This window comes from Ambystoma mexicanum, chromosome 2p (assembly GCF_040938575.1).
Source record: "Ambystoma mexicanum isolate Mex_15411 chromosome 2p, UKY_AmexF1_1, whole genome shotgun sequence".
Classification (NCBI taxonomy): domain Eukaryota; kingdom Metazoa; phylum Chordata; class Amphibia; order Caudata; family Ambystomatidae; genus Ambystoma; species Ambystoma mexicanum.
Genome location: NC_090923.1, coordinates 840,277,524 through 840,303,562, shown reverse-complemented (window position 1 = coordinate 840,303,562; position 26,039 = coordinate 840,277,524). Strand labels below are relative to the sequence as shown.

Sequence of the window (26,039 nt, the reverse complement as noted above, 5' to 3'; positions counted from 1 at the left end):
TTTGCTACTGCACAAATCAGCATGTAGTGCCTATAGGAGGATTCTTCTGTTGCACCTCCTATAGAGGCCCCCCGCCCTTGTATCTGTGATGACCGCAGTGCCTCCACCTCTCTTCATGCCTCCGGTGACTGCTTGGCATATCACTTTTTTATATTGATACTGGCGTGCTTAACTCTCACTTCGCCTCAGCTATTCATGTGCTTACTGGGGCAGCAGACCGGTGCTTCAAACATATAAAACAAGTAGTGGAACTGATTACTGCGCGGGAAAGATTAGGAAGGAAGGGAGCAATGTACAACTTGTTTTCCAGGGTTTCAGACATGCTGGTTGACATCCACTAAGTTTTAACCAGTTTTCAGTTTAGCTGTAACTAATATCCAGTGGTAACATTGAGAAGCGTGCTTTAACTTAATCAAGAACAGTTCCTGAATGGTGAAAGTGTTTGCAAAAGGTAGTGGAGATCAACCACTGCTCTAAACTCAAATTTACACCAAGGGCTGTGATGAGGTTGTTCCCCTTCAGTGCAAAACAACTCTGTGTACATTGTTCGTGTTCACAAATGATGGTTTAACACTGGCCACGTATTGCTAGCACTCGGCTGTGCCTCCACCGTGCCATCCCCTCCTCCTCTAGTCATGCGAATCCGAAGGCTGGTGTTGTCATTTATTTAGTCTCCCCCTAAACGTGTCTGCAGCTCCCTCGCTGATTTCAGTTTCACTTTCCTTGACCCTGCTCCTTCTTTGCATAGGAGTATGATGGTGCTTATGCACGAACTTCGCGCAACAGTTCGCACTCGCAATCCAAGTAATGAGTAAGTGTACACTACATGTGATGTCACTTAGGCCACTAACATTTCATGTTTGTCTCCTATATTGTCGTAACTTTGATCTATCACTGCAAAATTAATGTAGTCTTGCAATTCTATACATCCCTTGCGATTTGGAAATCATATTGGTCATCTTATGTGTCTTTCGTGTACAACCAAGAAACAATATTTTTCAGTGTCCCAAATGTATTGGAATGCATAGTTGTTCACTTTTGTAATGTGTCTACACTTTAAAACCCAAGTTGATTGATCCGTGAAGTAACATTTGTACTGGCACCAATGCCATAGGATACAAGATTGCATTTTCAACTAAGGTTTGATACACTCATCTTGTTCATTTAAATACAGTTTGTATCTTTATCTTCCACATGTGGTACAGGCTGGTGGCCTATCGTGCGTTTACATGGTGGCTTCATGGGAGGCTTGGACACCACGTTCGACAAGTAATACCCACCTGTGTTGTTGGTGCCATTAGAGACACATTCCCCAGTGACAGCGATCAGTACATGGGATTTTCAAGCATACAATGTGTAGTACATTTGTGCCATCAACATCAGCAACAAAATACAACTGAACTTTTATGAATAGTTGTTTCAGTTTTTCAGTGAAACAAGGACACGGCTGAGGTGGCAAACACCATGTACACTTCAAATGTTTTTTTACTCCCCCCTCCCGCTCTCTACGCTCAGCAAACCTCTACCTCCTCACTGTACCCCCAGCCCCATGTGCCTCCTCACGCTTCCGCTCCTTCCAACTCTTGGCCCCCCTACACTGGAACTCACGCCTGCTCTCCATCCACTCCACCCCTACCTACTCATCGTTCTTCCACTCCCTGAAAGCCCACCTTCTTCACCCCCACACTCCCCGGGGGCTTCCCTTTCCCCTCCTACACTTGCCCCCCCCATGTTTCCCCCCATCCTCTCCCCTTCCCCTCTGACCTTAAATTGGTAACTTAGGGGCAATGAGGACACCAGATCACTCCCCCTTCCCTTCCGCCCTCCCTCCCTCCCTCTCCCCCTACCTCAAATCCTACACCGTAACTCCCTTCTCCTACCCCTCCTCTACCCTCTCCCAACCGCCCCCCTTGTAAATTGGTATACTTATTGTTCATGTTTGTAAATATGCTTCTCTCACTTTTGTACCTGTTATATTGTAAAGCGCTTTGCCTTAAAGCGCTATATAAATTCAATAAACATAAATGTATCTTGCACACAGGGGCCATTGTTCACATGGCCTACCCAGACCCAGTGTCTCCAGGCAGGCTCCCATGAAGCAGACCGCGGAAGTCAAATTTTCCCTTTACCACTTTGTGACAATGCACTGAAAATGAAGGAGCAAGATTCTGCATCCATTTATTTCCCGGAGTCAACAACAACTTTGAGTGCCTATCGGGTATTTCGCTATTCGATTACGGAAATGTAATATGCATGACATTTTAGATAATATAAAATAGTTTACGTATCCTGTCGTTTGTTTACATAATGTTTCATTTATGGGTTTTTATTGCTATGTACCAACGACTACATCCAATTGTGTCTGTTCAATTTCACTGTTTTCATCCATACTAAAACAAGTACTGTGTTACACAGGGATGCTGGGACTTCGACTACAATTACATCATCCTTTGGAGCTGGTCCAGGACATGAGGTATGCGTACTGACAGTTCCGTTGAATGAAACAATATACATCCTACATCTGAAACTATTAGACAGTGACATTATAATAAACAAGCATCTTTTCAAACTTTTACCATTTCAGTTCCAACGTTACAATTTATACTCTAATGCTGAATACAATGCAAAATACACAAGTGCAACATTACAAACAGTGGGTTTCGCATGGTGATCTCCGATCGAGTACACTAGCCATGAATCAGTTGAAATTCGAAATGTATATTTTAACTAAATGACGTACAAAGTTTACGAGGGTAGGTATCTAAGCGATGTGTGCGAGGAAAGAATTCGATTTAAAAAAACAATTGACTTTTATTAATGAATATTTTATTCAAGGGATGTATACAAGGTCGGGAATTAGAAGAGGAGGCACATGGATCAGAGGTGGCAGACCAGCTTGCTGGTGCGGTCGTTACAGTGAAGAACACGGTTTCACAGAAAATCAAGAAAACAAGGGTAACTAACAAACCATTTCGTTTACAAAAAGTGGTTTGTGCTGGTGTTGTCTTCATAACTTTTTTTTAAATCTAAAGTGCTATATACTGTTTGTTGAATCTACATTGAACATGTTTTTACAACCCATCTTCTAGAGGCACAGATGAAAACAAAGTATGAAGATACAGACAACAAATGAAACCAAAGATGCTGCTTGCCAAACAGATTTCACCATGGAGCCACTTATATTTGAGGCGCGGAGTAGTCCAGTCAATAAGCAGACCCGAGATGCTTCTGCCCAAATGGCCAGAAAATGAACTGAATGTGACCAGTGAAGCAAAGTGTTTTTGGACCATTGCTACAATGCGAGAACTCGACAAGATGAAGAAACTGAATAAAAGGAAGATGCTTTTGAATTACTCAATGACCACTTAACACAAACTACACCCGCAAAAAAAAGGGCCACCCAATAAACACTCGACATTGATGGTTTCTCCAAATCGTGTACAGATAACACAAGCTGAAATAACAGACGCTGAAGCCACAATGCAATTGTCCGAGGAACTAGCCAAAGATCTCAACTTCAGTGTGTCCTGTTCGGCCGATATGTCCACCACGGTTGAGTCACAAACCACATTCATGCAGTACGATAATCTAATAAAGGAGCATGAATACATTGTATTCGACAGCTGCCTGGTACAAATTATACTGGTACTGAAATATGTCCATCCAGGGGGGTCGGGCGGGGGGGGTGGGGAGGGTAGTTTGCGTGCAGCCATTGGTGAATGTGACTCGTGTATCACAAGGCACAAACCTGAAAATCCAAGCCACCTGTGGCCTGCTCCATGCTACATTTTCATGGTCCACTCAACCGATGCTTGGCAAAGTGCCAGCTGAAAATCTACTGTGTGCAGCAGCTTAACATTTCAGTGGCTCTACTTTTAGTAAGTTGTCCAGTTTCTGTCAATTTGTGGGACTCCAGTTCCTTTCTAAAACGCAGTACTACAAATATCAATGAGAATATTTATTCCCTGCTATTAGTGAAGCTTGCAAAATTCAACAAATGTCAATTGAAAGGACATTCTGACATACAGTTAAGGCTAGCTAGCGATGGACAGTGTGACAGCCCCAGATTTTCAGCAAAGTACTGTACATACCACTTTCAGGACATGGAAACTAAAAACATTTTGAGTTTGAAGGTCGTGCAAGTGTCCGAATGTAAATCCTCAGTGGCCATGGAGAAACATGGCTTTATAAAATCCCTGGAAGATCTCCAATCGAGGGGAATGCAAATAGACCTCATAGCCACCAACAGACATGTTTCAATAGCCAAGGCCATGCGAGAGTAGGTTCCAAGCATTCGCAATCAATTTGATGCATGGCACTTTGCCAAATCAATCAACAAAAAAAATAAATCACAGCTGCTGGTAAAAAAAAAAAAAACAATTTTTAAAAAAAGGTTCTGAAAATATTTTACAGTGGTCCCTGAGCAACCATCTTTGGTGGTCAAACCAATGTACCAAGAAATGGAATTCGATTTTGTGAAAGATCTCACTTTGACTGTGTTGGACATACATACTCATGGAATCGCTCATGATTTTGTTCCTAGGACACATACATTGCCACAAAACATTGACAACGTGCCCTGTCCACCGAAAACAGACCACGTGGAACAGTTCACTTTCCGGTTCAAATGATTAGCAACTATTTATTTGTTCAACAATGTTTATATAAAGTGTCCAAATAAAGCGTGCGTGTGCGTCGACCTTCACTTCCAAATTGTCTTTTGAAATGTATCCTCTTTGTCAATTCTTTTTGCAAGAAGTGCCTTTTGGAGGATGCCATACAGTGAAACGCTGTGCTTTCACACTTCCCGCTTTCGTCGAGTGCTTGTGGGTCCTTCACTAATCAGGGGACGGTCAGATGTACATCAGCATGAAAGCAAATTTGTGGTCTGCATTTGCCTTACCATGCACATGTCCAAAGAGCTGAATAAATACGCGTCCCACAAAGGAATGAGACCTAAGCTAAATAAGAAGAACTACTGACTGTAAGCAAAACAACGCATTAAAGGGGGTTGTTGGTGAGAAATAGGTGCATTCTGACCTATATTTTTATGGGGGCATGCGTTAGGGGTCGTTGCTATCGGATGCCTTATCAGACGGGCCAATCTATGATTTGTGGCCCTCGAAGTCTTACGATTTCAAAAGTAGTGGGGATAGGTGTCAGTGTTACCAAAATATGTGACCACTCCTGATTAGGTAAATGGGAGGTGAAGTTGAGGTGGTGCGGGGGTAGGGTCTCGGGACCAGATGCGTTCAAAGGGAACAGGGATCATGGGTTCAGGGGGCCGCGGTCTGGGAGGAGGGTTTTGGAGATGGCATGCGTCAGTGAGCAGAGACGGATTGTGCACTAGGGTTGGAGCAGGGCTTGCTCTGACATTCTCGTACAAGCACATTTTGTTAGGGCTCGAGACTCGCTACTTGCAAAAATGATTAGCTGATTTGCTTTGAGAACAGGAGACTGGCTGAGCTGACAGGTGGTGGGTGATTGCTGTGTGTGGCGCTGGGAGAGTGAACAGTTCACCAGAGGGACATTAAAAATGAGTCATTTGGAAGTAAACTAACAGTTTTCATTAAAAAAAAAAGTAAAATCACTAGAAATTTAGTTTAGAGGGGCATTGGTGGATGCCAGCAGACAATGTTTTGTTTTTCAAAAATATTTCAGATGCCACTGTGGTCTGCAAGGCTATTCGCTTACATTGGAAGTGAAGGTCGAAGCGTTTGAATTTTGCTTGCGAGTTGTGCACACCCACGCATCCTACACAGTAGAAGGTTCGATTGTTTTTCGTCCTTGGAAGAAAGGGAGGATTCCGAATGGAATGAAGGGAAGGAACAAGTTACTTACCTGTAACTGTTGTTCTCCAGCATGGGTCTGGCATGGATTCACATGCTCATGAATATTCCCCATCGTCAGGCCGGGAATCCTTGGTAAAGAAAAAACCAGTATCAGTTTCGTTTCTGATCTGTCTTTCGCAGCATTAACCAATCACTGGTCTCTGCACATACTGACCACAGCCAATGACTGCCCTCTACCTAAGCCCCGCCTCTGGCAGCCATCTTCAGATTTGGAAGCACGTGAAGTGGCAGTATGACCAAGTGAAGAGCCGCAGAGGGTTAGGCGGGAGGGTTCGCATGTGAATCCATGCCAGACCCATGCTGGAGAACAACAGTTACAGGTAAGTAACTTGTTCCTTCTCCAGCATGGGGTCTGGCATGGATTCACATGCTCATGAATAAAGAATACATAGCAGTACACACATGCACAACCACGGGAGGTGGCAAGGCTCAACATTAAGCATTACATCAAACTCAACATTAAGCATCTTACCTCCTCACCAGGCTCACCTCAGGCGAACAGGTTGCGCAGCACTGCTTGGCCGACCCTGGACTCCACACTGGAATCCCGATCGACGCAGTAGAATTTCGTGAAGGTGTGCGTCGACCTCCACGTAGCAGCCCTACATATGTCCAGCAGGGGCACACCAGAAAGGAACGCCGTGGTAGCTGCGATCGCTCTGGTGGAATGGGCTCTCGGACGGCCAGGCAGCGGTCGGTTTGCCAACCGATGACAGCACATGATACAGCCGGAGAGCCATCTGGAAATGGAAGCCTTCGAGAGGGCCTTCCCCTGATTGACAGGTCCAAAGTTCACAAAGAGTTGTGACGTCTTCCGAAAACACTTCGTGCGGTCCACGTAGAACTTCAGCGCTCTAGCCACATCCAGCGAGTGCAAAGTCCTCTCAGCCAGCGACGAAGGCGACGGGAAGAACACAGGCAACACCAAGGGTTCGTTGAGATGGAAGTCCGACGGTACCTTGGGCATGAAGGAGGGGTGCGAACTGAGCACTACCCTTGTGTCGTGAAAAGTCAAGTACGGGGCCTTGCAGGAAAGGGCCTGGATCTCTCCCACCAGTCGTGCGGAGGTGATGGCCACAAGAAACGCTGTTTTCCACGACAGAAACTTCAACGGGGCCGAGTGCAGAGGCTCGAACGGAGGTCCCATGAGCTTGGTCAGCACCACGTTGAGCTCCCACGCCGGGGCCGGAGCCTTCACCGGCGGGAACGATCTGACCAGTCCCTTCATGAACTCTTTCACCAGACGATGAGACCACAAGGACGTCCGCCCCGTGGTTCTGGTGTATCGGGAGATCGCAGCAAGATGAATCTTGATGGACGCGTGTGCCAGACCAGCTTTGGCCAGCGTCAGCAGGTACGGCAGTACCTGAGGAGCCGTAATCCGTAGAGGGTTAATCTTCTGTGCGTGGCACCAGACAGAGAACCTCTTCCATTTGTGTCCGTAGCATTTAAGAGTCGAGGACGCCCTGGCGTTTGCAAGAACCTCTCTGCAGTCGGCCGGTATGTCGTATCCTCCAAACTCTAGCGCTGCAGGAGCCAGGCCTGCAAGTTCAGCGATTTCGGGTCGTGGTGGAGGATGGCGCCTCCTTCCCTGGAGAGTAGATCCGCGTCCACCGGCAGCTTGATTGGCGGGGACGCTGACAAGTCCAGAAGGTCCGGGAACCATATCTGCCTCGGCCACGCAGGTGCGACGAGGATCATCCTGCACCGTGACCTCTTGAGCTGGTTGACGAGCCGGATTAGCAGTGGCAAAGGAGGGAACGCGTAGAGGAACAGGCCCTCCCAGGGGAACGAGAAAGCATCGCCCATGCTCCTCGCCTGGGGAAACCTGCTGGCGAACCTCCGGCACTTGGAGTTCGTCGCCGTCGCGAACAGGTCGATCTGGGGTGTGCCCCACCGTCGGAAGAGGCGATCCACTAGATCCTGCCGTAGTTCCCACTCGTGGCACGAGCGCAGCTCCCTGCTGAGTGAGTCGGCAATGGTGTTTTTTATCCCTGCCAGATGAAACGGCACCAGAAACATTCTTTGGGCGACGGCCCAATGCCACAGGTCCTGCGCCTCCTTGGACAGTGCTGGGGACCTGGTTCCGCCCTGTTTCCTGATGTAAAACATGGTGGTGGTGTTGTCGGTGAAGATCCTCACCACCTTGCCCTTGAGGGACGGAAGGAAGGACCTGAGGGCCCAGAACACTGCACGGAGCTCCAGGACATTGATATGGAGGGACTTCTCCGTCGGGAGCCAAAGGCCTCTCCTGCGTGCAGATTTTCGGTGTGCGCTCCCCACCCTTCCAGGGAGGCATCCGTGGTCACTGTCTCCTGGTGGTCTGGGGTCTGGAAGTCCATGCCCGCCGTCAGATGCGCGCAGGTGCCCCACCACCGGACCGCTCGGCGGAAACTCTCATCGAGTGTGATCCTCTCCTCGAAGCCGCCCGTCGTTTGGATCCAGCGCGCGTCCAGGAACTCCTGCAACGGGCGCATCCGGAGCCTGCACATGGGAACGAGGTAGATGCAAGAAGACATCATTCCGAGGAGGGACTTGATGGACCTCACCTTGGCCGCGTCGGAAACCAACATCCGCTGTACCTTGCCCAGGATGGACCTGGTCCTTTCCTCCGACGGGGAGGCCAGAAGGGACACTGTGTCGAGCTTCGCTCCCAGAAACAGTGCGTTTTGCGCGGGTACCAGGTGGGACTTGGTGTAGTTCACAGAGAATCCCAGGTCCGTGAGAAGTTGGACGGTCCTTGCCGTGTGCTCCACGGCGAGCTCCCTCGTCTTGGCTCGGATGAGCCAGTCGTCCAGGTAGGGGTAGACGTGGATCCCCTCGCGGCGCAGCTGCGCCGCCACCGGTGCAAGGCACTTGGTGAATACCCTGGGTGCCGACCGTAGTCCGAAGGGGAGGGCTTTGAACTGGTAGTGACGCCCTTGGACCACAAACCTGAGGAATTTTCGGTGCCCCTTTAGGATGGGAATATGGAAGTAGGCATCCTCCAAATCCAACGACGACAGGAAGTCTCCTTCCTCCAGCTGACCCAGGACGTGCTGGAGGGTGACCATCCGGAACTTCTGCGCCTTGATGAACTTGTTCAGACGTCACAGGTCCAGGATGGGGCGCCATCCTCCCGTCTTCTTCTTCACGAGGAAGTATCTCGAGTAAACTCCGGAGCCCCGAAGCCTCTTTGGGACGAGTTCGATGGCGCCCTTCCTGAGCATCGCCCTTACCTCCAGGAGAAGCTGAGGGACGTGAAGCTCTTTCCTGGCCACGGGGGGGACGCGCGGGCACCTTCTTTGAAACTCGAGCGCGTGGCCCCGGGCTAAGGCGTCCAGCACCCAACGGTCGGTGGAGATGGACTCCCACACGCTGACGAAGCTCGCCAGCCGGCCTCTCACCGGGGTGCTTCGGTGGGGGCCCGACCCCACGGCCGGTTCAATCCTGTTTCGACGAGGCATTGCCGCCCTGACCTCCTTGGCGACGACGGCGGGGTCCGCCAGACTTGCCTCGTCCTCTGTAGGCCTCCTGAGACGACGAGCGGGCCGCTTGACGGTAGGTGGAGAAACCGCCGCCGGAACCTTTGGAGGCGCCCTTGCCTCCGCTGCTCCGAAAGGGCGTCCGTCGTTGCTGCAGAACCCCCAGGGCCCGGGCCGTCTCAGTGTCCGCTTTAATGGCCTGAAGGGAATCGTTCACTGTTTTCCCAAACAGGTTGTTCCCATTGAACGGCATGTCCAGGACTCTGGTCTGTACGTCTTGACGGAAGTCCGTAGCCTTGAGCCATCCACGCCGCCTAAGGCACACGCCGTTGCCCAACTGGCGAAACCCAGTGTCGGCGATGTCCGTCGCAATCGTGATGGCGTGATCCGACGCCACCTCACCTTCCTGTAGGATCTCCAGGGCATCCGCCCTCTTGTCGTCCGATAGGAAGTCCAGCAGGGGAGCCAGTTTGTACCATAGCTCCCTGTCGTAGCGGGCCACGATAGCCAAGGCGTTGGCCGCTTTAATCGTCGTCGCTGCAGACGAGATGACCCTGCGTCCCATAGCGTCCAATTTCTTTCCCTCGCCGTCCGGTGGGGAAGTCGATGTGGAGGCCGCACCCCCCCCGCTTTCTTCCTGGCCGCCGCAGAGACGACGGAGTCCGGGGTAGGCTGCGCCCGGAGGCACAGGGGGGCCGCGTCCGGGACCCGGTACTTCTTCTCGTACCGGTCTCTTCTAGCTGGCGTCGTGGAAGGGTTCTTGAGGAGGGCGAGGCCCTCATCCCAAATGTCGTCCAGTAGAGGCACCGCGAGGACCGTCTTCCTCTTGGCCTCGCGCCGTTGATAAAGGAATCCTTCCTTTTTCTTCTCCTCAGGGCAGAGTTGGAAAAGCTCGGATGCCCTGGCGATCATGGAGTGGAACGATCCAATCTCGTCGGGCGGAGAAGCCCTGGTGGGAGGTGACGACGGTAGATCCTCGTCGTATACCTCGTCGTCCGTACCCGTCGCTGCCGTGTCAGTCCCCGTATCATCCCCTCGGGTGGACGGGGAGGAGGGCTGGACGGGGCGCGACGGGTGAATCCTTTTCTTGGGCGGGGGGAACACCAGAAGGTCCCGGTTCAGGATCCCCCGACGGGAGAGGTTCCTCCATCGGCAAAGGCAGTCTCGTCCTTATCTCTGAGCATAAGGACTGTATAGCCAACAAAATGGCCACCGAGTTGTCTTGCGGCGCTGGCAGAGGGGAATCCGACGGGCGATCAGGGGCCCCGTCGGCATGTCGTCGTCACCTGCGTCGGGATCCATCCCGACGGGCCGGTCTTCTTCCACGCCAAGGCCGTGGCTTAAGACCTCGATCAGCTCCTCCTCCGAGGTTGAAGCCGAATCTACGACGACGCCCTGCCCCCCCTTTTTCTTCCCCGCCGGGGATTTCACGGGGGTCCTATCGATGGGCACAAAAGAGGACTCCCTCCGAGGTGGCAGGGAGACTCTGAGCCCCGAGGTCGCCACCACTGGTGTAGCCTCCACAGCCTGAGCCAGGGCCGCCGCGACAGTTTCGATAGAGGGCTTGGCCGGATGGATTAAGGCCTTCACCACCTTAGGTGCGCTCACCGCCTTATCCTTGAGGGGGGGTGACACTGCCTCGCTTCCCCTCCAATGGGGCCTTCGAGCTCGACCCGGGCCTCTCCAGGAGCTTCGCCGGGTGCTCGCCCTTCCTCTTACCCGACCCAGAGCGTTGGCTCGTGGCTGAAGGTGCCGGGGAGGGTGCGCCCTGCCTGGCGCCCGTAGAGCCCGACCGTTCGGCGCTCCCGGTGCCAGCGGACTCGCGGTGCTTGGCCTTGTGTTGGACCCCCGTCGCCGGGGCGTCCTCAAAGGTCTTAGAAGACCGCTCGGATTTCTTCCTCTTCTTCTCGCCTGACGGGCTCTTACCTTCCAGACAGTTGGCGAGACGTTGATGGCGGTCCTTCATGGTCCGCTCCGACATATTGCCGCAAAACGCACAGTCCTTCTCCACGTGCGTCTTGTCCTCATGTAAGCAGTAGAGACAAAAGGAGTGTTCGTCCTCCTTAAAGACGTTCTGCAGCTGGCATCCAGGGCAGACCCTGAACAGCTTTCCGGGCGTCGAGCTTCCCTTCTCCTGGGCCTGAGAAACTTCTGGAGTCCTCCAAAAGCGTAGCTCGACGAAATCTTCACCCTTGAGGGGCGCAGACGAATCCGACACGGGTCCCCGTTGATCGGATGGAGAGTCGGTGGAGCTTGAGGCTCTTTTGACCGAAAAAACGAAGTTTTTGAGAAAAAACGTGAAAAAATAGCACTAACACTCGAGAGCAATAGCACGAGGATCCCAACACATGAACGTGCGGTAAAAATCTGAAGATGGCTGCCAGAGGCGGGGCTTAGGTAGAGGGCAGTCATTGGCTGTGGTCAGTATGACGCAGAGACCAGTGATTGGTTAATACTGCGAAAGACAGATCAGAAACGAAACTGATACTGGTTTTTTCTTTACCGAGGATTCCAGGCCTGACGACAGGGAATATTCATGAGCATGTGAATCCATGCCAGACCCCATGCTGGAAAAGTGTGTAATACCGTCAAATGAGAAGGTTAACCATTCCAAAACTGGAGAAAGGAACACGTAATTTCATTTTATGAAAATGTGTTGATCTGAACGGAGTCTGCGTTACACCGAGAGGATGGAAATGCCAATTATTATGTACGTTTTACTGTATACTATTTTATAGACGAACGAGTCGAGGTTTAATTATCTGAGCGTTATTGCTGGCTTACATTGTAATGGGTTGTTTGTGGCATATTGCGACAACACGCAAAAACAATCTGTGTGTGTGCTTGTCTTTGTCCCGGGCAAATGGGCAGTCCAGCACCGAAAGGCACGTTGTACACATCTGGGTTCCCCCAGGTTCCACCAATGCCAAATTCTATGCTAATATTCCGTTAAAATGCCGTCTATGTGTTCTTCGAATTCTTCCGTCAACTTCCGCATCCCATTGCGAGCTAAAACATACTCCATAGCACTAACATCTCAAGCACACCATAGACTCCAACTTTCCACAATGTTTTCTCTGTGTTTCCATTGTTTCACGTTTGTGTTAATTAGTTTTCACACGGTGCAGAATTAATGGGTAAAATGATTAATTAGAATAAAGAACGGCCACTGAGACACATTTCTGTTATGTTTTCTACACAGCTACATCCTGCCCTTCAGCGAATGTCATCGATTACACATACCAATGGATAGCTTCTTTAGCCGGCTGCTGCAGATACACTTAAATGGCTGGATCACAATGACGCTGTTTTGGGACGATCGTCCCGGGCCGATATGCCCCTTCACGGTACCAGCGATAAGGAGCAACTGGACATGGTTTACGGTGGCCTAGGGACAAGCTGATATCGTACCCTTGCAATTCACGGGGCGTCCAATGCGCTTCTTATACCCAAAAGGAACACTGTGCGACTCACGATAAACATTTCTGGATCGAGAACTAAGAAAGAAATTACCAATGTGGTTGAATATGGCAATCGTCGGATGTTCTCGGAGCGTTTATTGTGATTATACATTGCAGAGTATTGCGGTTTCCTTTAAAAATAATGTTTTGTATTCAAAATTGAGACGCGCTGTGTTGTGAGGATGTGTGTTGATATTCCGGGTTCTTTGTCAACTGACGTGAACACGTAGGTGATGACTGGGTACATTTGGCTACGCTGCCCAGTAACGTCATGGAGATAGGCGGAGAATATCGCTAGGAATGGTGATGTCAGCCTCAGGGGCGGGGGATATGATTTAGTGCTACCAGGTCAGTTCACCTTAGGGCGATGAGGCAACAGATGAGATTAGCACAAGATGGCCGCGCCCTGCTGCCTGATTTCGCATGTGTAAAAGTGGGGAAAACTACGGTAAGGTACATAGTAAATGTTTGTACGATCGATCAACGTATGCTTAAAAACACATGCCCGAACGCTCAGGACAATAACATTGAGTGCACTATTTCTTTAAATACACCAGGCAGTCTTTAGTTTCTTGACATTCTCTTCTGCTAATTACACCACAACCAGCAACACACTGCCCAGTGATAAAAACTAAAAGGGAGAAAGCAAGAAACTGCGTAACAAAATAGGTTGGTACATGGAGCAATTTGAGGGGTGGGACAAGGGGTGGGAGGGGCAAATGGGGCCCAGGCAGGACAAAGGAGGACTACTGGGGCACCGGAAGGATTACTGGGTCGAGGAAGGAGGAAGATGACGGATGCAAGGCAGGAGAAAAAGTAGAGGGGGGAGAACTGGGGGGTGGATTACGACGAATGGGATGTTGGCGATTGATGACACATGGATGAGGAGAACTGGGATGAGAAAGACCTTTTCAATGGTCTGGCCGGGCATGGGGCTTCGCCATGGGTGGGTTGCGGGAACAGGAAGGACGCCACTCTAGGAAGGACATGGCAGCAGGGGAAGAACTTGGCATTGTTAGTCTATGGTACCCCTAAGCAGCTCATTGTACACATGTAAATATGAATAACAAAAGCCAACTCAGCAGAGGGACTAAAAGCAGGAGAAAGTAGGAAAGAGGGAGCAGTCATATAGCACGTGGCTCTAGTTAATGCAATGATTAGAATGAGAGCCCAGTCCTCCAATTAGGGTGTGCCCAATGCAGTCTTGTAAAGGCCAGGCACAAACCCGATTAGATAAATGTTCTACAGGAAAGAAACCATAAATAACTTCCTTCTATCCTTAGACAAATTTGCCTTGGAAAGGGATCCAAAGAAGATTCTTCAGGTCCAGTTTTGTTGCAGCAGGCAATCTAGTTCCTTTCTCCCACTCTTCGCCCTAGACCCGACCTTGAGGTGGGGCAGCCCCACCCATCAGCCCCTATGTCTGCCCCTTTCTTGTGTGTAAGGTACACCCCAGCAACCCCAGCTCTTCAGCTAGGCCACACATTCCCTTATGAGAGTCTGTCGCCCCCCCTTACAGCCCCACCACACACACCTTGCCGCCTCTCCAAGTCAATATGGGACAAGTGCATGCAGCAATTCCGACAGGCTGCGGGTCCAACAAAGTTGCCCTTTGATTAGGAGGGCTTGAGAAAATAGGGCATTTTAGCCATAACAGGTTATGCTTTGCCTTCAAAGGAGGGACACATGTAATCCATACAATAAAGGACATACACATTTCGGATAACGTGCTTGATTCAAATGCCTTTGTCCCTAGATAAACATGGTTAAGATATAAAACATAAAACCAATTACCACAGTGTTAGGAAGATCAACAGTCATTGGCAAATTCTCCTTTTCCTTCCATCTCTTGTCTGGCTCAGCTTCAGGCACTTTTGTCTTTCTGGGAGTAGTGACCGCAATACCCTCCTGTTCAGCTTTCTTCCGATCTTCTTCAATTTCCTTAATGCAAAAGACATTTGTGAGAAAGAGTCGCAGGGGATTTTGGTGCAGGATAAAGAAAGAAGGGAGTCAATCAAAGCAGACAGTCATGCTATAACAGAATTAATGGATTAGTGCATTTAGATATGATTGTGTATGCTGGGTGTAAGAAAACAAATGCCTTCATTTGGGATTGAAAAAAATACGGAATAAAAACTAAGAACAAAGCACACATGGAAACACTTCTGGTTACCGGATCTGGTGATAGTCTTTTCTTTTTTGGTCAAATTTGTTTTTAAATGCAGTAGTGTGCAACTTTAACATTAAAGAACATGCTATCGAAATTTTGGAAATTACTTTTGCAGCAGACAATTAAGCAAAGAGTTAGGGGGAGAATAAGAAGCAGCAGAGAAAGAGGGCAGTAAACATGGAAAGAAAAAGAAAAAACAGAAGAATGAGAACTATCAGAGAAGAAGAAGTCAGAGTATCAGACACGCCACTATGAGAAATCATGGCAAAATGGAAGAAGGTGCACAACTGTTGAAAAGCACCTGGCAGCACCTGATGAATTATTACTACAAATCGTAAGCACCAAAGGTTGTGGCAAGAATGTCCTATGCTACTCACACACCACCAGAGTCCACCCCTTTCAGAAGAGGGGGTTGCTGGGGTATTAAATTCTAATGCAACAACCTGAGAAGTGGGTCAATCCCTAAGTAGCCAAGTCCTTAAAGCCTCTGAAGAATCCCCCAGGATACCAAACCTGGGCCAATTTGTGGGAATCTCCTGCCAATCAAAGGCTACCAAAGAGTCTCTAAACCTTGTATTCCTCATGTAAGCTTTTGTTGAGGTGAAAAACGGTCTACCGCACCATCATGCTCCACATCATCAACTTCCCCATCTCTACAAATCCCAACACTTACCACAGCTTGATGGGAAGTTTAATTCACCTTGTTTAATACTTTGACACAATATGCAACAGCACTTCAGAGAATCACAACATTCCTCCTAGTCACATCACCACCAGAGACTCTGCAGATAGAACAGCATAAACAGTATAGATCATGCATCCGTCGCAACTGTCCAAGACAATTGTTACCAGAAATTGAATAATAAGATCCGGAAAGCCTACTCTTGATGCTTTGTAACAGACCATAGCATATTTACAAATGAGGTCCCATTTTGTTTCCACTCATGGGGGGATGATTTTCATCTGGCTTTCATGCTGGACCTTTACAGATAACTCAGTTGGGCAACATTTAAAAAAGAAAACAAAAGAATTTAAGAAAAGCTTTGTTTCTTAGATTACAATATTGGTGCCAGAGTTTGGATCAGCGTGCCAATGAGGGGGAATTTCGGTCTTGGTGCAGGTAGGATGAAGAATCCGATGAGAGAAAAACGTATACCTTCCCAGAACAGTGTCTTCAGAAAACTTTGAGAAGAATCATCAGCAATCAGTAAGGATGTTTAATTCTTTTTCCCCCTTATACCAACAGAAGAATGTTCTTCCAAAGGAAGAAGCCCCACCCTAAAATTATTCACCAAGCCAGCCCACCAAAGGATCTTACTGAATCACCCATTGGTACCGATCATACGTACATGGGGCACTGTAGAAAGTACACTGCCTTTTCTGAGTAACCAATGGAAACATATCCATACTTCTAACTCTTGGATGCAGTGCTGAGAATTCCTCATTTCCAACCCCAGCCTTTACATGGTCACCAAATCTATATAATCCATTGTTAGCATACAAAACGTACAAATCATTTTTGGTAGAATACACTGCGAGGTGGTTCAATTTCCTTTGAAGCAAGAATGCATAGGTTTTGAGGAGAACGAGAGTCTAATGTTATTTAAGACCCGAGATCATGTGTTACTGCTAACAAATATGGTCAGGCTACATGAGATGTGCTTTTCTGCAAGAGGGGATTGCTTACGTATTATTGACCGACAGGATAGGTCCTCTAACAGCACCATTAAGAATGCAAAAGGAAAGGCATTGGGCTTCAAGGCAGACCAGAACCGTTCCCAAAATCTAGTGTTCTCTTTTGAACTCAGTTTACTTGCATGGCAGCTGCATATGTTGGTAGACTAAAGTATGTGCTGGTTTACTTCTAAAAAAAACAAATTCTCAAATGACTCGAGGTCCACCTGAATGTTTAATAGACAGATTTAAAATGTTCAATGAAACCAAAGAAACAAATAAAATTATCAGCTTGGACTCACTCAAACCTACTTTCAGAAGAGCTTGACCAGATAGAAGGGATCCATACTACTATTTATGACCTTCAAAAAAACTTCTTTGGGATAGATTTGTTTATTTCCAAGCCATTTGCAACTTGCCAATGAATCCATGTTTTCCTTGTTTACCCGGCTTACTGAAGAAAACAATGAAGAAGGTAAAACTACTTCTGATGAATGGGCTTTGGAGCAGTAGTGGTTATCAGATTACCAGAAAAAAAACAGTATGCAAATGGTGACAAAATAGCTTGCTAAAGGTTTACATTATCACTTTCCAATTCAAGGTTGGCTGTGAAAACTTCGGGACAAGATGGAGTGGTGTTCCAAGGATTGCAAAAGTTTGAAAAGGTAGTAGAGGAGTATGGAGTAAGCAGTGGACAGTTTCTAGCACGTTGCAGGTCGATATATGAGGTGGAGAGCAGATGGCGAGACTGCCCGCCTCACACGAAAGAAGACAACATACTCGAAGTATTATATGTAGTCTCAGAGGGGGGATAGGGCATATCCAGAATGTATCAGGGGTTGCTAGAGGCAATATCAGAAATGAAGAAGCAGATGGGAGTTGGAGATGGGCAGAGAGTTCACTGACCCACAGAAGAATCTGGTATTAATGTACCCCAAAAGGGTCTCTAGGAATGCAAGGTTTAAGCTACCACAGCTGTATATGCTACACAGAGGCTACATGACACCACATCGGATCTCACAATTTCCAGGCTCAAGTGAGGAGAAGTGGCAGAGGTGTGGGGAGGAATGGGCAGACATGTTGCACATGTTCTGGATGCACCCAGTAGTTTGGATATTTTGGCAGGAGATGGAAATCTAGCAATAGTGGAGGGATAACTAAATATAAATGGCCCCGGAAGCTTGCTTGCTGGGCAGGTTTGCACATCCGAAGGAAAAAAAAACCTGCAAACAGACTGATAGACCTTGCCTTGGTTTAGGGAAAAAGGAGGATAGCCATCCCATGGAAATCGAGGAGGGTCCAAGAATAAAAGTATGGTGGAGTGATTTAAGATAATGGGCCATGGCTGAAGCTATGGTCTGATTTAATGCTGTTCATATTAGAAGAAGTGGTGAGAACCTAGAGAACGCGGTGACCTGGAACGCCCTGATGCACACAACTAGCTCCCTGGATGTCAAGCCCCCCTGACTTTCCACTACTGAGCAGGAGATGGAGGAGAAGAGAAATTGGAAGCAAAAGACATTCATATTGTGGGGAAGAGTTAGACTGCAACGAATAGATCGGGAAGTACTTATGAACCTCCGTGAACTACAAGCTGCGTTTGTTGTTGTAAATGTGTTAGGCTGGTGATGGGAGGGGGGTTACAGTGACTCATTTGACTGCATAGTGCAATATGAGAGCCAATATAGTAATGTGATATATCTGTGAAAATACATTTTAAAAAAATAAATGAAAAAAAAGAAGAAAAAAAAACTAAAAAGGGAGCCGTGCTCATTCCTCAATGACAACGTGAACAAAGTTTTTGTACAAACCAAATAACTAAACTAAGAGGTAGGTGCTTGCCGTTGCAAGTGCAGGAAGAAGCCATTTCCATGATTTGAGCCACAGCCTTTTGCTTAATGAGGCCATCCCACAGGTAAAGGGGCACAAATACCACAGTACACACAGACTAGAATGGATTCCATTTCAACAGTAAGTGGCACTTGTTGCCAAAAATGATCACCACAAACACACACAACATATACACCAGGTCAACTTAACTGCACAAGAGAGAAACAGGAAAACCGCAGTCTGCATTTTTTTAAGCATTGAAGTCGATTAAGGAAAACCAAACTGTTGATAAAGCTGCAGTTCATTAGTACAAGAAAGCAGATTGCCAAAACAGCTGGATTACCAGGATGATCAGAACATAAATCAGTTTAACTATAAACTGCAAAATAGAAGGAAAACGATAGATGACGTTACTTAAATAAACAATGTGTCAATCTGCTTGAAGGTTTATTGGTTTCTCTCCAAGGTTTTGAGTTTTATGGAATCAGCACTCACACTTCGTCAAATCGGCCACTGGTTCCTTAGGCAATGGATTAGACGAGTTCGCTGAAATACAACCCCTGATATCGAACCCCAGACATGGACTGACCACTCACTAATTACTTTTACCATCATTGTGAATCGACCAGCCCCCAAAACTAAGATTATCGCGCCACCTCTACTCAACAGAAACAAGCGAAATATCACAGCTGAGAAACTAATTCCTATCCTGATCCCAATACTGAACACTACCAGTACTGAAGACCCTGAAGAATCAATTGATTTATTTAATAACACTATGACCAAGGCCTTAGACACCATAGCCCCACTGAAACGCCGCAAAAGTAAACCTAAAGCCCACCTCAATACCTAGTTCACACCACACCTGATCGCCCTTAGGCTTGAAAAAAGCCTATGTGAAACTACCTGGAAGAACCTACCCTCTGAAGAGAACAAAGAAAGTAATTGAAATATCTGCTCTCTACAAAGCTGAGATCATTAGAACCAAACAGGAAACTTGCAATGACAGGATTCAGAACGCTAGCTCTAGAAACGAAGAACTATTTGGAATTCTTAGGGAATTAGAATCTCCCATAGCCCCGCTTCCCCCCACCCCCTCCCCGACGAATCGCACCCTAAAAACAAAGACTGGTGCACTGGCATCCAAAATGTCTTGGCCAACAAAATTGCCACCTTACAAAACAAAACCACCACCAAAACAACTTAACATTAACATCATAGATTCATCTCAGAAACCTGAAAGAATCTTCGACCCTAATACTTACAAGAATTCAAATTTGACCAAGTCATCCCTATAGAGATCGAAAAAAAATCATTGCATCTCTGAAACCCTCTTGGTGCCAAGGCAACATCTGCCCTGCACAAATCATAAAAGACGCAGCTAGAGATCTTGCCCCCTTTACCACCAGGAGAATAAACTCATCTTTCAAATCTTGTCAGGTTCCTACTAACCTAAAAGATGCCTGGGTGCTCTCCCTATTAAAAAAAGCTACCCTTGACCTTACAATACCTACCAACTACAGACCAATAACTACGGTTCACTTCTTACTTAAAATTATTGACAAGGCAGCCTACATCCAAATCCAGACTTAGCTCGAGACCTACAACCTTCTAGTGCTCAGACAATCTGGCTTCAGACCCCTCCACGGAACAGAAACAGCTCTAATCGATTTGAAAATACAAATTGACCTTATAAAAGATAATAGACAATGCGCAATACTACTTTTGTTAGACCTCTATGTCGTGGTCCAACAGGTCGAAGATGACAGACTTTGAGCACCTCTCCTCAGCGGCCATCTTCTCCCAAGAGGCTGCACACTGGATCAAGTCATTCTTAAAAAATAGAAGAATGAGAGGCTTCTCTCCGTCCGATGCGGCAGACCCTATACCCATCACCTGCTGAGTGCCACAAGGTTCCTGCGTCTCCCCGACATACAATATGTTTACCAAAGCTCTTTGACATCCTGGACCGACTGGGTGTCATCTACACCGACTACGCAGATGACACCCAGATACTGATACAGTTATCTGGCAACTATGATTCGGACAACGCCCTACTAAACAAAATCTACCTCGTCATCAGGCTTGGATGGCTACCTATAGCCTCTGCCTGAATGACAAGAAGACCGAAATGCTCTTCCTAGGGGCCCCTACTTATCTCAACAAACTAAAACACAAAATACATGTTCAACATTGATGGCAACACGATTAAAACTGCTAAGGAAAACAAAACCTTAGGCTTTTATATTGATTCCTCCTTGAACTTGAGGAAACAAGTTAACGCTACTGCTACAGCTACCGCGTACACTTGTAAGCTTATCCATGCTTGCAAAGCCCATCTATCCATAAACAGCCGAATCACACTAGCTCAAGCACTAATCTGGTCTAAACTTGATTACTGCAACGCACTATATGCAGGAGCAAATAAGCAAGTGATAAATAAACTACATACCTTACAAAATAATGCCTTGAGAACAGCCTCGAGTATTCTAAGGAGAGACCACATCTCTGAAACAAGACGGAACCAGTAGTGGCTCTCTATTCGGGACAGAATCTACTTTAAACTCGTCACCATCACCCATACATGTCTCAACAATGCGGCCCCTAAATATTTGAAAGACAAGATTAGCTCAAAATTTTCGTCCAGACCCACGAGATCAGTAAACTCCTTCTGAATTACTACGCCTTGTTTTAACCTGAAACGAGGCACTAACTTCCCCGTGCAAGCAGCCTTAGCCTGGAATGCCCTCACGATCAACTTACAGATTAACCAAACCTTCCACAACTTTAGATCCAACACCAAAAAATGGCTCCTCACAAACAGGACTTCTGCCCCATCCGCCCGAGTCCTGCTGACTTGCCATTCCTAGCCATATAACCTGCACTTAAGATTTTTCTTGTTATCACCTGATGTAATTGCTCTTTGTACACTGACAACTGCTGGTTGTACTGCCTGCCTTCTGTTACGAGAGGTATATGTATCAACGCACCTTTATTATGTATTCATGCACCCATTCCCTTACCCCCTACTATGATGCATGTATATTTGTATTTGCGGGCCTCACCTGTCACTAGTATGATGCACGTATGCATTATTTCACCTGCCACAATTTGATGTATTCACATGTCTTGCAATGCGCCCAGATACCTTAGGGTGTGGTGCGCTTTAGAAATAATAAATAAACAAGGATTCAAAGAGCTTGTCACTTAATAAATGGCTTTTTGCAATCACTGGCATAGGGTATGCCCAAAACGAAAAGCTCTGTTCCCGCTAACAGCCAACTCATTTCCAAGATTATGAACTAATCTATGTTCAACAGTACCCTTTGGAAGGTTTAGGGTGTGTATGCCTCAACAGGACATCAAGAAACGTTTGTCCCACTTACCCAACACAACTCATATTTGGCTCTCATGCCTCCATCTGGAACAAGCCATGACAGAGCCAACAGTTTTGGTTTGTCTCTAGTAATTAGATAGGCATTTCCCTGGCACTGCAATCACATACCCAGGCACTCAAACCATTTTGCAGCCATTGCCATCTAATGGCAAGGTAGTACCATTATGACTGTACCTGTCAAATGCCTAATCTATGCCTACACAAACACAAAAAACTGTAAGCTTTGCCAATGCTTGCTTTTTTTCTACCCATTATTTCCTACACGTACGAGATGTTCTACCAAGCAAATATCAATGGCGAGCAACAGAGTGGCGTAAAGTCAAAAGCAAGAGTGCAATAGTTCGGAGGAGACAGGGGGGCATGGAAGGGTGTCATGCTCGGGTCACAGTCCTCTAGTTAAGGAGCCATTGTTTAAAGGGTAGAGTTTCAAATTATTTCGTGTGGGACGAAACCTTTCAAGACAGGCAATTGTTTTGGGCACTACAAGCAAATCTCCCAAGTGGAAAACATTTACATTAGCTGTGTTGTATGATAGCTGTGTTGTACGATTTCCCAACAGCTAGTGTAAAATAGTTGTACTGTGTTCATATATTGCAATCCGTTACAGATTCGAAGCTCTGTAATACGTGTTATTACACCATTTTGAAACATACTTGCAATTGTTGGCTCAAAGCTGGATTGGAAGCAGGCTTTGTAACTTCTATAAGAGGATTTCTCCCTTACTTTGCTTTCTTGCCATTGACTTGTGGTAACGGCCTGTACAAGCGCCGGCGTCGCTAACGAGACAATGGAAAATACTGTAATTTGAAAATTGTTGTAGTGGAGGAAGCCATCTTGGTGCAAGAGGATGCTAAACAGTCTTCCTCAAACTTGTTTTAACAAGTCAAAAACTGTACATTTGGTATGCCATTAGCAATATGTTGGCAGCATAAAGTTACTAAGATTGAGCAGACTGGGTTATAAAATAAACAATTGTAGCATCTTCATAGTAGCTGTTAAAATGGCCATTGTTGGATGAGGGTCTGAATGTCAGTTTATATGAGGAAGGCCTGGGGCAGAATACGCGTTGCTGATCAGAATTAGTTTCAGACACTTTGAAGAGTTTTTAATCTTAGAAATGCTCTCCAAATAACTAACAAATGAACTTCTTAAGGCATTTGCAATTTGCCTACTTGCACAGTTAATTATTTTGCAAACATTACCACATAGAAGACTGCACACAAGTAAAGTGACTGTGGAAATTTGAGCAGTGTGTACTTTTCTGATAAAACAAAGAAAAGATTCAACAAAGTTAATTTTCATATAAGTCTAGAAATAAAAATAAAGCTGCACGGTTTTGTTTTATTTTGCTTAATAGTACATTTGATAGTTTGGCATTCACCATTCATAATGGATGTTTAACGTGTTTAACACACATCAGTAAATCCATATTAAACAAAACGGTCACAATCCTAATGCTTTTAAAAGATCTGATCAAGTTACATAAAGCACCTCGACCACAGTGACCGTAATGTAAGTAAGGTACCGGCAGGGAGAGCAGTCACTACTGCTCTCTGACTGCCCGGCCTTTTTTGCATACTTCCACTGCCTGACTTACCGATCTCAGTCTCAGAGCAACCTTGGGTTTCCTCTCCTTTGCAGTTAGCTTACATTGCGTTTTCTGACTCCTTACTGTGTCCCTAGCCTGCAGTTGCCAATTGTGTTCTGTATCGGTCCCCCCCACCTATGTTCCTACTCCTCTGACATTGTCGCTACTGTATTACAGTATCCATTGGGCTTACAGTTACTGTTCCAATTGTTCCACTAGGCTCTCTTTCCTACTCTCTAGGTCCCCATTTCACTGTGATTCCTTTGGTTACTGTGTCTCTGCTGTTCCACTAGGCTCTGTCCCACTCTCACTAGGTCCTCATTCCAGTGGTCACTGTGCCTCACTCCCCCCTTGGGCACCCCCTTCACTGCTTCTTGTTCTCATTCTCTCTTCTACTCACCCCCCCACACCCACCTTCCTCCTTGCACCCCCTATGGTGCACTCCATTTCTGCTACTCTATCCACTATCCTATACCTCTCACCAAGTCTAGAAGGAAAAGGTTCAAGAGGGATATCCTGGTCTCCAACCCAGACCGCCATTGCTAATACCTACATCAGTGCTTCCTCCAGACAGACACTCACTGACATCCTCTGTCATTCCCTCTTCTGACCTATGGAACCCCCCCATATGGTCTCTGTTCTCTCTATTTCCTCGTCTCCCATTAATGGCGGCACCCAGTGGAAGGCCCTCTTGGCCTCCTTCCATTCTCACAAAACCATCATAAATGTCTATCTGAATAGAACCATCTTGGTCCAGGGCCCTGAACCGAAGCTCTTTTTTCTCCAAATTTGATTTTACAAAATAAAGAACAACTTTACATATACGGTATAAATACCAAGTTACAACCATTAATCAAATATTAGGTTCACAATGTTCACCAAGGACACTATACCCTTATAGATACTTCAACTTCCGTCCCATCCCTCCCCCCTCCGCCCATGGTAGGTCAATGGCATAATCGAAGCACATTATTATGCATGCTTCTTTGTGTCATGTAGGGCCGTCTATCCATCTTATTCGACATGTTTAACATTACAGAAATTCTCATTATTATAGGCTTGGCATTGCACCGATTACTGGAATCGTCCTATTGTGAGATCACTAGAGCATGGTAAAGGTTTCATCAACTGCCGTTAGTGCATTCATACCGGATGACGGTGTCAGCAATAAACGTATTTGCAAAGTCGTTCCACAATGTTTCATGTTGAGCCGATCTTCCGTGAAGAGCAGCTGTGATTCTTTCCATTGTCCATACGTTTGTAGCCACTCCAATCCACTCTTTTTTTATAGTGGGGATGTTGTGCCTTCCACCTAATCACTACGCAGGCTCGCGTCGCAAGCAGTAGTGGGGCCGCAAGTCCAACTCTGGTTACACCATCCTCATCTTCCACCAGCGCAAACAATATAGAGAGGTGTCGCTTCTCTAGTGATTCCATGAACCTGCTTTATTCAACCCAAGACTTCACTCCAATACATCTGTAGCCGGGGGCATTCCCACCACATGTGCCGGTAGGTGGCCCTTATACCACACTCTCCAGCACATAGGACTTGTGGTCTGGAACATTTTAGATAGCAGATCGTACTGCCATCAATGTAGTAATTTAATAGCGTGTAATTTGTATTGTGAGACAATGGATACCTGGGAGGGCGTTTTGCAAATCCGAGCACATTTGTGCTGGTCAAATTCTCTACCGAAATCTTGTTCCCACCTGTGTTTGAGTTTCATGATTGAACTCGAGCCAGTGTCCAACAGCGCTCGGTACATGTGTGTAATCAGTCCCTTGGTCACAGTGACCGTATTGAGGATCTTCTCGAACGGTGTCAATTCTCTTTGTATTTTCATTCGCCACTTCTCTCTAGACATCACACCCTTGAGTCATAAATAAAGGAAGACCGAGATTGGGTTCAGTTGGAGTGCCTCCTCTAGTTCAGGGACTGTCAGGAATACCCCTCCCTTCCAGAGCTGTCCAACCCTCTCCAGGCCTGCATCAAACCATGACTGGTAATTGGAGTGATCGGGTATCCCTTCACGAATACCTGGGACCCATATGTGGCTTAAGGGAGATGGCCACGTTGTGACACATACCATGTCCGCCCCCTCCTTCCATATATCCCAGATAGTACCAGGTATGGGGTGATCTCGGAGTCTTCGCAAGAGTTTGGACAGGGGGACTCATAACCATTCAGATAATGTGGCCGGGTTCAAATTATCATTATCCAGGTGGACCCACTGTAGATCTCTCCTATACCTTACGTGGCGATCAGCACCCACAATTGGACTGCTTGATAATTTAATTTTAGGTCAGGGAGGCCCACCCCACCTTTATCCTCCGGGAGTATAAGGACTTCATATGATATTCTCGGTTTCTTTCCCTTCCACAGGAAGCGTAACCTGGCACTTTTCACTTCCCTAACAAATGTGTCTGGAACTTGCAGGGGGGAGGACCTGGACGGGATATAAGAAGCTAGGGAAGCATACCATTTTGATGGCGTTCAACTGTCCCATCCAAGAAATTGTGAGGGGTCACCATCCGTCAAGGTCTGCGTGAAACGCTGAGAGGAGCTGCAGGAAGTTGGTCTCATACAGGTCATTAATGTTACT

At 46.9% G+C, this 26,039-nt stretch overlaps 1 protein-coding gene across 12 annotated transcripts in view; it reads right to left on the bottom strand.

Moving 5' to 3' along the window:
• CCDC9 (coiled-coil domain containing 9) overlaps nt 1-26,039 on the bottom strand; it is a 1,357,226-nt gene that overhangs the window by 1,220,976 nt on the left and 110,211 nt on the right. For all 12 annotated transcript variants that reach the window (XR_011302042.1, XR_011302041.1, XR_011302040.1 and 9 more), the window contains exon 4: nt 14,572-14,718. Coding sequence is in view for 9 of the 12 variants with exons in the window: in XM_069644545.1 (XP_069500646.1) it covers nt 14,572-14,718 (147 nt within the window). In the remaining 3 variants the exon portion in view is untranslated. The remainder of the gene's footprint in view (nt 1-14,571; nt 14,719-26,039) is intronic.